The sequence below is a fragment of the Gavia stellata genome, chromosome Z, assembly GCF_030936135.1.
Source record: "Gavia stellata isolate bGavSte3 chromosome Z, bGavSte3.hap2, whole genome shotgun sequence".
Classification (NCBI taxonomy): Eukaryota; Metazoa; Chordata; class Aves; order Gaviiformes; family Gaviidae; genus Gavia; species Gavia stellata.
Window position 1 is genome coordinate 28,088,161 of NC_082637.1, and position 17,557 is coordinate 28,105,717.

General features: G+C 41.8%; 1 protein-coding gene across 2 annotated transcripts in view; it reads left to right on the plus strand.

Moving 5' to 3' along the window:
• The first annotated feature begins 13,125 nt into the window (after positions 1-13,125).
• Positions 13,126-17,557, plus strand: part of CERT1 (ceramide transporter 1) — an 81,078-nt gene continuing 76,646 nt past the window's right edge. For both annotated transcript variants that reach the window (XM_059833256.1, XM_059833257.1), the window contains exons 1-2: positions 13,126-13,251; positions 16,834-16,968. In XM_059833256.1, the coding sequence (XP_059689239.1) occupies positions 13,156-13,251; positions 16,834-16,968 (231 nt within the window). In that variant the 5' untranslated portion in view covers positions 13,126-13,155. The remainder of the gene's footprint in view (positions 13,252-16,833; positions 16,969-17,557) is intronic.

Genomic DNA, 17,557 nt, shown 5'->3' on the forward strand with positions numbered 1-17,557 from the left:
AAGACAGTCAAGAAGATAGGCAGCAAGCACAAAGAAATTCTTCTGAAAGTACTAGAAAAACCTGATTACATCATATTCATCAGTTACAGGAAGGTGACCAATAGAGGTAGATCTGCTTGGCTGATTAATGATGGGGAGAGCAAAAGGAATGGATAAGGGGAAAACAAGATGCCTAAGGAAGCTGAAACCTTCACAATTACCTCTGGACAATGCTGTGATATTTATGTACTGCTTCGGGCAAAAAGGGAGCACCTAAGGACGTACTCGGTTGTGTTCCTTCACGTCCCTGTGGATGAATCCAACAGTACCCTATGGTACCCTAAGCTACAGACCCTCCCCTTCCTCCCCACACGTGCATTTCTTCTTAGAAGCTGTCCTCCATTTACAGGCAAGGGATAAAATTTAGGGAAGGGAAGAAGAGGGCCTTCCAATACTGGACAACAGCTAAAGCACCAGGAAAAGGGTAATCCAACCAACCTTGGTAGCTTTCATGATGATTTTATTGATTTTCTCTTTATCCAGACCTTGCATTCCAGCTTTGTTATCATTGAGGCCCATTCTAAGTAGAAGTCCATCACTGCAAGAGCCGTTACCAACTTTTTTCATGTCATCCATAGTACTTCTTGAAAACCAGCACCTCTTTTAAGACTTAATGCCTGAAAAAAAGAATTTAAATCATATATTTGTTTCTAAGTTCCAGCTGAACAATACAAAACAAATATTTCATGGAATTCATTTGCTGTATTTATTGAATAAGCATTTTATTCAGAAAACAACATACTTATCACAGATATGAAGACTTTATTCCTGTGAAGTGGCTGACCTGCCATACCCACCACATAAAGCCCCTGTAACTCTAGCAGTGTTTGGAGACAGTAAGATTTTACTTTTTTATTAACTTAAAAACATACTCTTTCAAAAGCTCTCTTACAAAAATAATTGAGCACCGCCAACTTCAGGTAAAGGCTAGTATCTTACACATGCACATGAGATTTATGCCTGTATGTTATCCTGTCAGACGGATCAATACTGCCTCAAACAGAAAATACTGCTCACTAGATTATTACATTAAAATAAAAGAAATGGAATGATTTTTAAATTGCAGAAGACCTTTAGTCTTCATTCCTGCTTGAGACAAGCCATAGAATCTTTCCCAGTAATTTCTAGCTCAAATTCAAAACTTTTGTTTGTGTTAAAGCTCATCTTTTAGAAACAGATGGCTTCAATTAAAAGTTCTGAATAAAACCCTATTGTTTAATTCAGGGTAAAATTAATGCATTCTTTTTTTTCCATTAATTTGTGGAGCCATGGTATCCAACTAATAGAACTTACCAAGCCTTTACTACTCAATTACTGCCATCAGTAATTTCTTATACATGCAGGTACTTCTGATATGCGAACTTCTGACATCTTCCCTTGTTGCTTATGACAGTAATTAGCTGAATACTTCCACAGGCTCTAATTATACGGTAAATTTTCTAGTTATTAAAATTATCTTAAACAAAACAAAGAAAGCAAACTATACCCTCTGTAGCACGAACCTGTGGTCTTATTTTTGCCAGATAAGAAGAAGCAGAATCCAAGTGTGATACTGGCATAAATTACTTAACATGTATTTATTACTGGAAAAGCATACAGACACAATTTCTTCCTACCCCAAGCTGCTGACTCATAAACCACTTCAGCTTTACTCTCATGCAGGAAGCACATTCACTCCTAAACTTCCCCTTCAAGCCGCTCCCTGTGACAGGAGCCCTTCCTGCCTGGAGGAGCCACACCCTTCCAGGCACATACAGCAGCTCTATTAAACAACCACAAATTACACAAAACTTAGAGTGTTACATTTTTTCTTTAAATGCCACCTTCCCACTCCAGGACTTAAGTGGGCCTCATTAGCAACCAAACTGAAGAAGGTCATTATGTATTATTGCGTTTAGAGATGAATTTTTGCTATTAAAGAATCACATGGGTGACTTTTTAAAATTGATGGTTGCAATGTTCATATTTTCCTGAAGATCTTCTTCTGAAACATACTAGCCAACTGAAGTCAAGATATTAAAGAAAGCCATCTTTAAAAAACATTCTGACAAAAATATCCCAATTTTCATCATATTCTATTAATTCAGTTTATTATTTGTGATGTTTTCCAAAGATGCAAGATCAGGTAAGTAATGCTGCGTTTATCTCCAGCTTGTTGATTTCAAAGAACAGAAGGTGATGTATAGGCCAGAACTCTTCTCTTGACCCTTTAGGTGCATTTGAGCTACTATAATGGCAACTAGAAACGGGAGTGGCTAGACCACGATGACGAACACTTTCATAAATTTTTCACTTACAGTAGGACAATCTTTTACAGTCAACATGCACATTTACCAGAACAGGTCTGCTAGACTTCAATCAAAGGTAAAAGCACTGCATCCCACACAGCATTCCAAGTTTCGTCTCAAGCTCATAAGCACCTGCATTAGCTCCACAATAATTTCATTGTTACTGGAAATCTGTGTTAAGTAACGGGCACAATTCCCAATAAATACTTTCCTCGAGTTAAATGGCCCTCCACTATTCCCCCTGGTTCTTTTATCACTCTTTCCCTTCAAGAAGCTGGAATGAACACAAGATCGCTTCCATTTCCTATTTCAGTCTTTGCAACATTTTTTTGCTGTTCCTTATTCCTGAAAGCATCTTTATCCCTAGCATATATAAATCTTTCCCCCCTCCTCATTCAGATCACTTTTAAAGTGATCAGTTTTATAGCAGAGGCTTTAAACACTAATTCATGTCAGTCAAAAGACTTCTCTATCACACTGTTAGCTATCTAGCGAGAAAAAATTTACCACAACGATACTAGTGGTGGAAAAAACACTTCTCTTTAAAAAGTCTCATAAATGGTGGTCTCCTGTTGTGTTTTATCTCTTCAGCTTCTTGTGTGGAAAAAAATACATTGCTAGTACCAGATGATAAAGTGTATAAACATCAATACCTTAGCTGGAATTAAGAAAAAAGCATTTATTTGAGGACATGACATTAGTTCTCCACCAAAGCTTAAAGTTGTACAGAAGGGAAAACATTAACAACAACTGACACAATTTTCAGCCATTTAACATGAACAGAACCTGAATATTATCTTGGTTTCAGATTAACAGGTCTGAAAAAAAACACGTAAAGACAACAGATATAGCACTGTCAGATATAACCAGTGGATCATCTGCCATAGACAAAATGAAAATAGAAATATTTAAAGCAAACGCAGGAGAAGCACAGTTTGAAATGCTATGCAAAATGTAAACAAAATGTCAATGTAGAAACTCGTAAGGACAAGTAGTAACTGTTTCAATGGAAAATTGACCTAGAGAAAACATTTAGCTCGTGGTGACACAATCTTACAAAATTTTTGCTAAAACTACTTGGAAAAAGTGGGTAAAGGTTTGGAGTGTAATGAATCACTAACTCCAAACAGTCTAGGCAAAGAGTGACATATTTTTGGCATGCTGTCACCTCAAGAAGCTGCTGCAAGACTGAGCTGTCTCATCTAACAGAAAACATTAAATCTCTCTCAGCATCATACTGAGTAAGTAGGGTGTGAAATCAGAGAAGCCTGTGAAGGCAGTCTACAATTAAATACTATCCTATTATTCCTGTGATTTGGGATGGGGAGAAGAGAGCAGAAGAATCATCTACAAGTGGACGAGGTAACTTTCCAACTGCTACTGGAAGGACTTCTAATAGTAAAGAGGAAGACTTTGGCAGTGGATGCCAACAGTTAATGCAAAACAAAAAAGTGGAGAGGAACCACAGAATAGCATTGCTGTGTAGGAAGCTTTGGTAGTAACCTGGGATGGTTCTAAGTGGAAAAAGACCACTAATAAAACCCCAGTCAAGCTCTTCTAGGAGGAGGCACAGAAACTCAACTGAACCAGTCAGACAGGATTATATAGTATATGAAAGTATCAAGAGACTGAAACAGCAGCAAAATCAGAGCAACAATTTAATTTCAAGTACCTCTACCTTTATTCAAATTTAGCACATTTTTGGACAGATGACTAAACTAGACTGAAGGAAATGGCTTGTATTTGATACTGTGCCACTCCTCCAGCCTGTCTTCAGTAAAAATCCTCCAATTCCAGCAACAGAAACCCTGTGTGTTGTGTGAAAACCTAAATGCCTTCATATTATTATTTTTATGTAATAAAATAATACATAAGAGAGATAAAAAATATTTCTAAGAATATTCTGTTCAGTGGACTCAGTGTTATTATGCAGGTTATTAACACTTGCAAAGCATGTTAACAGTTTGCCTTTTATTGGTAGCTTTAACAATTTGTTGCGAAGAAATATTGGGACCGGAAAATGATACCAGTATGGAAAAGCTTGAAAAAGAATTTATGTACATACTGAATTATGATTTGATGCATGTAAATTATGTGCCAGTCCTCATAAATAAAATAAAATTCTGACATCTTTGCTATCACACATGTTTATGAGATGCAAAGAAGTTACTAAGATACACAACTGCCTACTTCCCCCAGAGCTCAAAAGCTAAATGTAGGAATCAAGACATATATTACAGATGTGAAGGACCATCTTTTACATCCCAATTGCCCTGAGTAATTCTACACAGTGTGTAAAAAAAATACTGATGTTGCAAATAGCAACACAATTATTAAAGACTCCTTTCCATATGTTTTTTTTAATTATTATTTTTAGGATGGCTAAAACAAGGATCTAAATTAAACAGTTTCTTTAATTCCTATAAAACTCATAAAAGCCTCCAATAACATTTCATCAAAATCTGACACCTCATTTATTGTACTATGAGCCCAAAATAAACTTTATATTTTCCCTTGATTAAAATGTTTTAGAGATTCCTTTATTTAAACTCTTCTATTCCTACTTTAGCAAGACCAAAACAAAATTGTAACAGTTAACTTCATGTGCAAATGTAGAGAATGGATGAAGGCATAGCTTCAGGAATCCTGTCATTACATAGGCTTCATCAGAAGAAAAATCAGTATTACCCTTAATTTCAATTACAAGGTCAAGATGTTAATAGGAGTTCTGCAAAAGCACTGAAAGCACAATAAAAAATTAACAAAGTTAGGACTTACTTCATCCAGTTTTGACCACAAAGAATCACTTCTCAGGCTTTGGCTAAAATCAAGCATGGTTTATTACGGATCACTCTATGTTCAAAAGATAAATGCCTCTGCAGTTAGTACTATACCAAAAACATCAAAGAGAAGAAAAAGAGAGAAAAAACTTCTTTTCAAATATCAATATATATACACATGACATCCCTGGTCTTTTATTTTTTTTATGAAAACTTTACAAATGACCCATTACCAAATACTACTGAAGTTCAGAGCACTCCGTGCAAGTGTGGGATGGAAAAATTTCTTCCATAAAACAATTATTAAAATAATCACATCCATGTAGAAGATGGTTGTGAATAATATCTAACTCCTAGAACACTCTAAGTGTTTATAAGACCCTCAAATTCAAATATGAAATATCCAGCTTTAACACATCTTCAGTAAAAGGGCAATTCAGTAGTTTAAGACTCTAAAAAAGGCAATTTCAGTTACTTAAAAAAAATACACTTGTCATAAAACTTTGCTGGGCCATCACCTCACTATACTACACACTTAAGCCAACCAAAAACCTTGTAAGCCAAGACAAGCAACACGAATGAAAACAAGCAAGCTGAATAAGTGTGTTTCCCTAGTGAGAATGCTACAAAATAGTCACTGATAACCATTCTTTGCAGTCACTTTCTTTTGTATTGAGATGGAATTCAGCTTAGTGCTATAAGCAGCTTCCTCTACCAAAACCTATAAACTAACGAGCAGTTACTGTTATAGATTTCAGACAGGACAACTCATATTCACCTATTTGCAAAAACTTCTAGTTTATATAAATGCGAAATATAAAATATACCCCCAAGAAGTCATGTAGAAAGTTATACACATACTGAATCAAAGGACAAGAAATCAAGTCCTTTAAAAAAAAAACAAAACACCAAAACAAACTAACAAAAAACCCACCCTAATGAAAATTATTTTGACAAGAGATGTGGAAAGCTGTTAAACCTCACTGTAAGTGAATGGGGATACTCCTGGGCAGAAATGAAAATCACTTGTACCAAAGACTATACTCCATGAGTAAGCATGAAATACTTTATCTACTTCATTACTTTTTGCCGAGCATTGAAGAATACTTGAAGAATAAAGAATTGAAGAGTGAATGCAGAAAAAACAAGCCAAGCAGACTGAGTCAATAGCAACTCTCAACCCCAACCTTTCAAGTGTCTCCCTTGCACTGGAAATTATTACAGCCGGAAACCACATCATAGGCCAGCCTCTGGGTACTACTGAAACAATACTGTAAGTAATAAATAAAAGAGGCTATACAAGACCTTCCCAGTAAGACCACAACTCATCGAAATCAACATTTTTAATGGTCTTTTTTTTACTCCAATTGCTAATCAGGATTGAACTGGTGGCCACGTAGCTACACCTCTTATTCCACTCACTGCACAGAAGCACCTTCATCTAGGCAACTGATTGAGTCACCATCGTTAAAGAACTAAAACCCAGCTAACCCACCTTGGCATAGAAATTCATGTACCAATAGTCAGGCCATTTGAACAATGGGTTTCCCACAAATGCATTGCTTTATTTCTTGAATTTCTAAGACAAGAACAAACACACATTCAACAAACTAGGAAAATTCAACCCCACTAGAATATTTTTAACACTTCTGATATTTAAAAGGTTACACTACAAACTCCAGTAGTGCATTTGATTTCATACTACTCGATTTATCCATTACTTGGATAAGGATTTCATCCCAAAACAGTAACATTACATTACATACTTTCTGACAAGAAGGACACCTGTCTTTTCTGAGTACTCATTTGGCAAGGAAACATTCTGGCTGACGGGATCAAATTTAACGAACTCCTTAACTCTCATTTCCTTGTAAAAACATGTTCCTCTGATAATGATTTCAGTATCAGCTGCTCTGAAGTCTCTCCTTCTCAGCAGGATAAACCACCAACAAACAAAGACACGTGCAAGCAAGCACATCAGACTGTCCTTCTGAACTACCTGCTCAATTCTTTTCAGCCACAGGGGTTTTGATATTTATTAGAGCCCTGGTTTCCGAATAGCCCCAAGAAGAGGGCTTCTGTCAGTTTTAATCCTGTAGTGATTTACAAGAAAAGAACTGGCAGGAGGAAGCGCACAACAGTGTTGTTAGCATTTAATATACACAGTGTTAACCACCTAAGTTCCCTAGTAGTGCATTCAAAACTGCTACTGTTTCACTATTCTCTCTCTCTCAATATGTAACAAAGTCCAGTTCCCTAGAAAACAGAATCTTCTAAGGAAGATGTAAGTCTTTTTACAAGTGTAATAAGCCAAGGTACATCATAAATTAATACTGAACAGAAAACCGGGCCACGACTTGCGGAAGTGAAAATTCCAAGTGCCCAAGCTGACACAGCTGAATGGGACTATTTTTCAAGTAGCAGCTGACTCAGCATTTTGCAAAAACAGATCCCATACAAGCTCCTAGAACTAGCCTTCAAAAAACAAAGCCCTAGAATTAGATCTTTTCTGAACTCACTGGCTTTAAGATACAACAAATTACAGACAATTCAATCCTTTTAAAAAGTAAATAATTCACACTGCAAAGTAAACAGATAATAGAGACTGCTTCTGACAATGCCCAAAATTAAATGTCAAAATATTTTTTTACGCCATTCATCAAACTGTTTGAATAATTCTTCGCTTTTGTGAAGAGCGACGCAAGTGAAACAAGTGGTATACTCATCCCCCATTGATTTTCTGCAGGCAAGGTGCAGTACAATTCTGTTGCAAATCCTGCTTTCACTTTCTCTGTCTAAAAAAACTCCTATCTTTAAAACATCAAAGTTTATTCAAAGGGCAAAGAACTGTGGTATCTTCTTCTGTCTCTATTCAGCATTTTACAAGACCTTTCAAACGGAAAGATTTATCTCAAGTTTCTCACCAAGTTTTGCTAGTACTTCTAGATTTCTGAAAACAAATGTTTTAGCAGGTTAATCCATAAAGAAAATAACGAAACTATATAAAGAAAATAACTGAACTATTATTAACAACATTCATCAGTAAAACTACACCAGAAGTGGAGTAGTTATCTGCAACCTCATTACTTCAGATATGTTTATTGCCAATATATTCACAAATAGAAGTACTCTTCTGTTTATTTTTTTTACTTAGAAGAAGAACTGTAACAGAGTGATTTACAGAGATCAAATTTGTTTTAGAAAAAATGGTCTGAATCATTTATATCTCAGAGCCTATACTGTTAGGCAATATGCTGTGGCATAAACAAAGCTCCTTCAAGGATCCTCTTCGGAAAAGTAGTCTTAAATTTAAGAACAAACATAACCATGAGGATGAACATACTAGAAAATGTTTATAAACTAGTGATGAATGTGTTTTAGTAACATACAATGAACACACTAAAAGAGCAGGTACAAGAGTGGAAATAAGAGATATAAAAAGGGAGAAAAAAAACCCAGATATTTATAGTTACCCACTTCATGATGTTTATGACTGATGTCTTTAGAAGTAAAATAAAAAAAAAAAGTAGTGTATCAGTAATACAGAACAACAGTATCTGTTCCACTATTCTAACAAAGGTGATGATTATTTCCAGTTAAAACAATAATTTGTAAACTTCTGGCAATCTCTAAGAGACCAGAAGAGGTACAGATTGAGTATACGGGCTTGCGATGAAAGAACAACCTGAACTCCTTCTATGACCAGGTGACCTGCCTAGTGGATGAGGGAAAGGCTGTCGACGTTGTCTACCCGGACTTCAGTAAAGCCTTCGACACTGTCTCCCACAGTATTCTCCTGGAGAAGCTGGCAACTCGTGGCTTAGACAGGTACACTCTCAGCTGGATAAAAAAACTGGCTGGATGGCCGAGCCCAGAGAGTCGTGGTGAATGGAGTCAAATCCAGTTGGTGGTCGGTCACAAGTGGAGTCCCCCAGGGCTCAGTTTTGGGACCGGTCTTGTTTAATATCTTTATCAATGATCTGGATGAGGGGATTGAGTGCTCCCTCAGCAAGTTTGCAGATGACACCAAGTTGGGAGGGAGTGTTGATCTGCTTGAGGGTAGGAAGGCTCTGCAGAGGGATCTGGACAGGCCACATCGATGGGCCCAGGCCAACTGTATGAGGTTCAACAAGGCCAAGTGCCGGGTCCTGCACTTTGGTCTTAACAACACCATGCAACACTACAGGCTTGGGGACAAGTGGCTGGAAAGCTCCCCTGCAGAAAAGGACCTGGGGGTGTTGATTGACAGCCGGCTGAAGATGAGCCAGCAGTGTGCCCAGGTGGCCAAAGAAGGCCAACAGCATCCTGGCCTGTATCAGAAATAGTGTGGCCAGCAGGAGCAGGGAGGTGATCGTGCCCCTGTACTCGGCGCTGGTGAGGCCGCACCTCGAATCCTGTGTTCAGTTTTGGGCCCCTCACTACAAGAAGGACATGGAGGTGCTGGAGCGTGTCCAGAGAAGGGCGACGAAGCTGGTGAGGGGTCTGGAGCACAAGTCTGATGAGGAGCGGCTGAGGGAACTGGGGTTGTTCAGTCTGCAGAAGAGGAGGCTGAGGGGAGACCTCATCGCTCTCTACAATTACCTGAAAGGAGGTTGCAGAGGTGGGTGTTGGCCTCTTCTCCCAAGTGACAAGTGATAGGACAAGAGGAAATGGCCTCAAGTTGCATCAGGGGAGGTTTAGGCTGGATATTAGGAAAAATTTCTTTACTGAGAGAGTGGTGAGACACTGGAATAAACTGCCCAGGGAAGTGGTGGAGTCACCATCCCTGGAGGTGTTCAAGGAACGTGTGGACGAGGCATTGTGGGACATGGTTTAATGGGCATGGTGGTGTTTGTTGGTTGATAGTTGGACTTGATGATCTTACAGGTCTTTTCCAACCTTAGTGATTCGGTAACAAACACAGCACTGAAGTGCAAAATAAAGGCCCAGTAGAAAAGGCATAGAAGGAGGTAGAGAGGCGTATAGAAGGAGGTAGAGAGGCGTGAGTGGTCTACATCAGCATATCAGTTTGATGGTCTCCATTTCCCACACTTCGGTTTGCATCCCAGATTGGTCTTGGAGCAGGCAAACCGGATTCCTTTCAAACTAAACTAATCTGGAAGACTCTGCTTTCAGAGCACACCTGACACATTACAATTGCTAATGTAGGTGCCCTTCATGGGACCAGACCAGTGCTAGTCCAAAGAAACCCCTCTTAAAGCATATATAAGATGAACTTAAGTTCCTCAGCACCAAATCTTTTCTTTACAAATCGACTCCCGCTGCACCACATTCTTGCTAACGTAGATCTAGCCTGATCTCATTAAGAGTAATAGACAGCAAGTTATATATGAAAAAGATGGTCAGAACGTCAGAAAGAGTTAATTTACATAAGGTATTCACAATCCTAATACACCTTTTGGAAGAACATAAGCTGGTGACACTGTGCAAAAAAAAAGACATATTAGGAGGATGTGGCAAATGTAAAAAAATCTTTTCGTTAGCACAGACAAAGCATTATATGAAAAGTTGAAAAGGCAAACCTTTTAGCATTCAGTATTTATTCATTTAAAGTTTGGTTATAAAATATTAGCTAGAATTAATAATTAAACAAATATTCCCTCTAACAGGGATGAATATATTTGTTAAACAACCTGAAAGAATATCTACGCATGGCATTTTTATTTTTTAACACCTGTTTGAGTTAATCTATATTCTGGAGACAAAAAAAAAAAAAAAAGAGCTACTTCTGGAACTAAGTGAGTAGTCCTAGACTGAAAGCACAACAGCGCATGGCTATGTAGTACACATCACTGCCAAAAGGATTTGCTCAGACATGTCTCTTCAGCTCCTGCTCTCGATCAGGATAGAGAAAGAAGTTCATTCAGAGTTTAACAGGGAAAACACGACTGGCTTTACAGGTGATACCACTTAACTTCATCAACATACTGCAGATAATAACTATAAATTATTCTCATACGTATCGATATATACAAAACTCAGCCACTCTGCTTGCTTAACAGATGCAGTACATTGCAACAGACAGTAAGAAAAAGTATCTTGCTTGGTTGCTTTCCAAACAGCCAGTGAATCAAAGAACATAGTTTCTCATCATTTTATATACTAGAAAATTGTCTAAAATAGCACCCATAGTAGACTCATGTAAAAATTTTTCTGTGCATTCCAGAGATTACACAAATATTAAGACGCCTGTACCTGTTCTTTATTTCTAATTGTTTAGGGCAATGATGCTACTTTACTAATCACTCTCAGTGCTGCATTCATTGTAAATATCTTTATACCAGAGATTTTGAGCTGGTACTAATATTATTTAGCTTTTAGCTGCTACTTATATAGAGAATGCATATAAATAGCTGTGTCAATGCTAAGAGTTCTTTAAAAAAAATAATAATCCCTCAACAGAAACTTTCAAGCCGCATAACATGGAATAATTACACGATTTGTCATAAGGGGGAAGTCTGAGAAAATACAATTGAACAGCATTGCTCTTGTGATATAACCAAAAGTGTGTATTCCAAAACTGAAGTTCCTCAACCAACACTATTTAACACACGTTTTCAAGAAATTACGACAAAGCAGATGAGCCAGCACAAATCTTAAGTCCTTCCCAACCCACTACACCTGTTCATAAATTGTGAAGTGACACGTTCAACTGCCTTTTTTTTCCTTTCTGCAAATATTTCTCCACCCATAAATATCGGCAAGTACACATACCTCAGACGTAAGTCTGAAGAAAAAAGATTATCGTTTCGTTCCCTAACCTGCGAAAATATTAGGCAAATAAAAGAGGACACCGCTACCTCGCAGCTGAGGCAGACCGCTGACCGCCACTTCCCGCTCTGCTCATCACACGCCTTTGGGCACGGCCGCTGAAGCAGAACGAAAGCAGGCGGCACAGAGGCGCCCCGTCGGCCGGGAAGGGGCGGGCTGCTGAGCCCACCCACGGCCGCACAGCGCGGCTACTTGGCACGCCGCGCCTAACCGCGATCGCCGCCGCCAGCGGAGCGAGGGCCTACGCGGCCTCTTCGCCCCGCGGCCCCGGGGAGCGGCGCAGGTGGCCGCCAGCCCCGCGCGAGCGGCAGACACCCCTTACCTGAGGCAGGACGACCCGCCCTCCCCTCGCGACTCAGCCGGGAGCCGGCAGCACCTCCCGCCCCTTCCTGCGGCCTCTGCGGCCACCATTTTTATCAAGGGAAAGGTTTGGCCCTCACCCCCTGAGTCCCGCCAGTTTGAGGCAGGGAAGACGAGGCCACATCTCTCACATTAGAAAGCAGGGCCGGAGAGACGCTTCATCACTAAAGAAAGAGCCCTCCCTCACCCCACAAAAAATAAAGCCAACATCGCCCCAAGCAGCACCGCTGCCCTCGCCCGGCGGCGGCGGGAGCGGAGTTCCCCACCTCATTGGGGGCACAGAGCCGAAATCCGCCGGTTACGCCAGAGAAACGACGAACTAAGATGGCGGCCACCTGCCGACGGGAGGGAGACTGCCGCCACGGCGGACTACACCTCCCAGCACGCCGTGCTGCACCAGCGAGCACCAGAAACTACTTTTCCCGAGAGGCAACGGTGGCCGGGCTTACCGCTGTCTTACCCGCTTACCGCGGGGCAAGACTACAACTCCCGTCAGGACCCGCACGGCCCGGCCGGCGCTGCTGGGAGGGAGGGCGGGGGGCGGAGCTGGTAAATAGTGGCACACAGCACCCGCCTCGCGTAAGATGGCGGCGGCAGGAGCGGCTGAACTCTGAGTCGAGTGCGCGGCAGGCGGACGCGCGCTCGCCCCTCCTCCCCTCGCCACCTCTATGTTGTGGCTCTTGCTGCGGGTGGGGGCCGCGGAGCTACGGTGAGGGGAAACCCCGAGCCTGCGTGCCTCGGCGTCGGCCGGTCGCTGGCAGGGGCGGGCGGCGCTGGTGGCACCCGCGGGCGCGGAGCGGTGCCGCTCAGGTAGAGCCCGCCGCTACCGTCCCTTCGGCAGGAGGAGGCTGAGGCTGCTGTGGGCGGGGGCCGCTTCGGCTCTTCCCTGCTCGGTGGTGGCTGTGGCTCGGGTCTCCATGTCGGACAACCAGAGCTGGAATTCCTCCGGCTCCGAGGGGGACCCCGAGACCGAGCTCGGGCTGCCTGTTGAGCTCTGCGGGGTGCTCAGCAAGGTAAGCCGCCTCTCTCCCGCCCCGTGGCCTCTCCCTTCCACTCTCCGCGCTCTGCCCGCCCCCCCGCCTTCGCCGCTGGCTGAGGGCTGTCAGCCCTGTCCGCCTGTCTCCTGCCCGCTTTGGAGGCTCAGGCCGAGACGCCCGGCGCCGGTGGAGGGGCCTGGTGGGGGGACCGGGAGGCTCCGCGGGAGGCGCTTGGCACGGCCAGGGCAGCCGCCACCTGACGGTGGGGAGCCTGCCAGGCAGCCGCTGCGGCGCCCGGCGCCAGCCGCCCGCGGGCACCGGCACATCCCCGCCGCCGGGCCGCCCGCCCCTCCCCACCCCGGGAGGAAGCCCTTTCCCCGGGGGAGAGCCGCGGGCGCGGCTCCAGCCCGGCCGGGCGGCTGGGGGAGGCGTCGTTGCCGCCCGGCCCGGTGGTCCCTGCCGCCCCCTGCCCCCGCCGCCAGCCCGGCGTGAGGTTCCGGGGAGCCGGGCCCGGGAGGAGGTGGCCGGGTGTGCCGGGGGAGGGCGTCTCCCTCGCGTCTCCGGCTCCTGGCCGGAGCCGCCGGCGGGCCCGGGTGCGGGCTGCGTGCCGCGGCACCCCGCTCGCCTCCCCGGGAGCTCCCGAAGGCAGGCGCAGCCCGTGATCGCTCCCCAGGAGTATCAAAACAGGGCAATAAGATACTCCTGCAGCAGGAGATACGGGAGGTTGGGGGGGAGCGGAGGAAAAATGGCCCTGAAGCTTGTTTCCCCTTTTAAAAATAAACATAGGGTTTTTTGTCTTTTATCACTGAAAATATGATGACTTGCAAGTATGTGTCGCGTGATACTGGGAAATTTTATTTTTAGGAGTACTTTGAAGTTGGATATTGAATTACTAAGTTTGAACGCAGATTTTTTTTTATTACAGAAAGTACCTTCAGAGTAATGTTAAAATATCCTTAGAATTAAACAACTATGTTTTTAATTTTTTTCCTGCCCTGCATGATAAGGCTGGACACAAGCCAGCGTAGGAGGCACAGGTCACAGGATACAGAGATCATAAACCGGCCCCGGATGCTGAGAAAACAGCCGTAACGGGGCCAGCGTACTGCTTTTTGTGAGGGACTCAGTGAACTCCTTCCAGCCTGAAAATGTTTCTAACTCCAGAGATGAGAGAAACCGTTATGAGAAAAGAAGGGTCTTGGCTTTCATTTGTAAGATCTTGTCATCTAATAGTGAATGGGGGAGGGACAAGATGAGAAGATGTGAGATGTTACAGCAGTTAAAATGTGAGGTTTTGGTTTAGGGTAGTTTTATTGCGTATTTTTCCACTGCAAAGTTTTCCTTTGATTTGATAACTTCTATCATTAGAAACTGTAATATTTGTGGGATGTAATTGATTTTTATGTTGGCAAATTAAATACTTTATTAAGTCCAGGTGTTGTTTCTTACTGGTGTAGCAGGTGAAGCTGTGGCTTTTGACATTCTGTAGCTTCGGTATGTGCAAACTTTTTATTTTTCTGGATTATTATGTTGAGTGTAGCTGATGCTGCCTTTCCTGTGAGAACACAGGATGTAATCCAAATAGTCAACCTGTTGCAGTGAATATGCTTGAGGGATAAGTTTACCTTTTGTTTAGTTGATGCCTCGGTAATACTTGAGACAAACTAATTAAAATTAAATGGTAGCATACTAAACTTTCTACTAAGGAAATACCTATTTTTAATAACTTACTGTGTATAATTAAATTCTAAAGCAATGAAGTAGGCTGCAGTTCTCTGTGTGCTTAGTAGAGTTTCATTGTTCTGCCCTTTGGTAAAGAGAGAAGCTTTGAAGGAAATGGAGTAATTTGGTAAGAGAAGCTTATTAGAAGTACATCCTGCTGGTGTCTCTCAATGTTTCAGAACTCTAGGCTTTTTTCTATTTTATTTCCTGCTAACAGTTTTAAGGTGGATACGAAGAAAGAACTTAAATGTGGAAGAGTCTTTCCTGAAGCTCAAGAATCTAGATGCTTGAAAAACCACTGGTCTCTTCTTTGCCAAAACCTTGTGCCTACCCAGTATACTTTAAGGAGTCTCTTAATTCGTGGCACATTTTGATTGCAACAACAAGCGTTGATTGCAACAGCAAATGCAGGACTGAATGCTATATTTGCTTCACTTAACTGTCAAAGAAGGAAAGTTGCTTTCCTCCCTGTCCCTTTTTCTTTTGCCCAAGGTAACTTTGAACTCTGCTTTTCACATCTGAGAGGAGTTGGGAACATGAGACAGGAAAAGAGGAATGCAGGAAATTATGCCTCCATGACTGCTTGTGCTACCAGTTCATGTACTGAGCACAGCTGAGACTTTCTTTAAGAAATAGTGAACTTAGCAATTTGGTGTATTAAGAAATCAAAACGGGCTTTAACTTTGGAGAGCAAATCAAGGTTAGGAATTTTTCAGCTATAGAGTTTGTTTTCCTTAGATCTTCTCTTTTTATTACTAGAGTTAACATGTAGTTATGGGACATGTATTAACTAATATGTGTAGTATAATGTGGAAATGAGCTGTTAGTTGCCTTTCCTCCCCCCCATTTTTATATTACAAAATGGTGAATAATGGTTAGACTTAAATGCTAGAAAGAGCTTATTTCTCAGAGCTTTTTGTCAAAGAACAGTTGTCATGATCAAAGAAATGCTTGCATGATAAAATTATTTTCAATGCTTTTGTTTTCATTTTTATCTAATTTGTAATTTTTGCACTGTGATTGAAGACCAAGCACTAGTGTATAGTCAGAGTTACAGAACAGTCCTGATGCTCTGTCAGTGTTCCATGATTCTACAAAGTGCAGCTGGGAAGATGTTGCAAATACAAGATAAATAACCAGAACTTCTAGGCACTTCTTACTAGATCTCTATACGATGAACCCAGGACTTGTTCCTGGAATATCAGTTTCATTCCATGTATGAATGTGGAGTCCTTAGAAAAATCTGAAAAACAAAAGGAACACTGGATGTCTGCTGATAAGCAAGTTATCATCTTAATGAAAAAGTGGTTAGGAATTAAAACCTCAAGCAGTACCTATGAGCAATATTAACTTGATAAAGAACTGATTACTCTAGTCACTACAATAGTTATATACTGTACTGTGGGGTAATGGCATTTTTGTTTTTATATGAAGAGAACTAGATACTTTAGTTAAATCATTTTTCTAGAAATTAACTTTTATATAAAATAACTTATTTCATGTTCCACTTGAGTTAGACCAAAAACCAAACTTCAGATTTTAAATCAGGTGGCCAAAGTCACCTTAGTGATTAATGTTTGATTTTCCCCCTTCCCCCTTTTCCTCAATTTGTGTCATCAGTATGTTTATTACCTTTATTTTAACTGGCCTTGGCAATGCAGTTGCAGTAAAGACATCTGTTACCTTATTGTTCATTTGAAACAACTGGCTTTTAGTACCTTTAGGAGTTTATAAAATTATTCTAGGAGCTCTGAGCAGAATAAAGTTCTCAGTTGGGAAGAATTTTTAAAAATAAGTTGCTTTTTTCTCCTGGTGCTTGAAAGCCTGAGAAATATGAGCCACACTGTCTTTTATTGTTATTTTTCTATTAGCTGATCTTTGGAATTTTTTTTACAGTGGACCAACTACATTCATGGGTGGCAGGATCGATGGGTAGTTCTGAAAAGCAACACGCTCAGTTATTACAAGTCTGAAGATGAAACGGAGTATGGCTGCAGAGGGTCTATCTGTCTGAGCAAGGCTGTAATTACGGTAAGTGCTATTTCATTATTGCCACCTTCTCATGTTTTGGAGAGTTACATATTTGTAGGCTAATGTCTGGTGAAAGTAAACATGGTGTCGTGGTTTAAACCCAGCCGGACTAATCACCACACAGCTGCTCACTCACTCCCCTTCCTCAGCTGGACAGGAGAGAGAAAATATAAGGAAAAGGCTCGTAGGTCGAGATAAGGACATAGGGAGATCACTCACCAATTACCATCATGGGCAAAATAGACTTGACTTGGGGAAATTAGTTTAATTTATTACCAATCAAAATCAGAGAGGGTAATGAGAAGTAAAAACAAATCTTAAAAAAACCCAACACCTTCCCCCCACCCCTCCCTTCTTCCCGGGCTCAACTTCACTCCTGAACCTCTTCCCACCCCAAGTGGCGCAGGGGGATGGGGAATGGGGGTTGCCGTCAGTTCATCACACGTTGTTTCTGCCACTCCTTCCTCCTCACACTCTTCCCCTGCTCCAGCGTGGGGTCCCTCCCACAGGAGACAGTTCTCCATGAACTTCTCCAACGTGGGTCCTTCCCACAGGCTGCAGTTCTTCACGACCTGCTCCAGCATGGGTC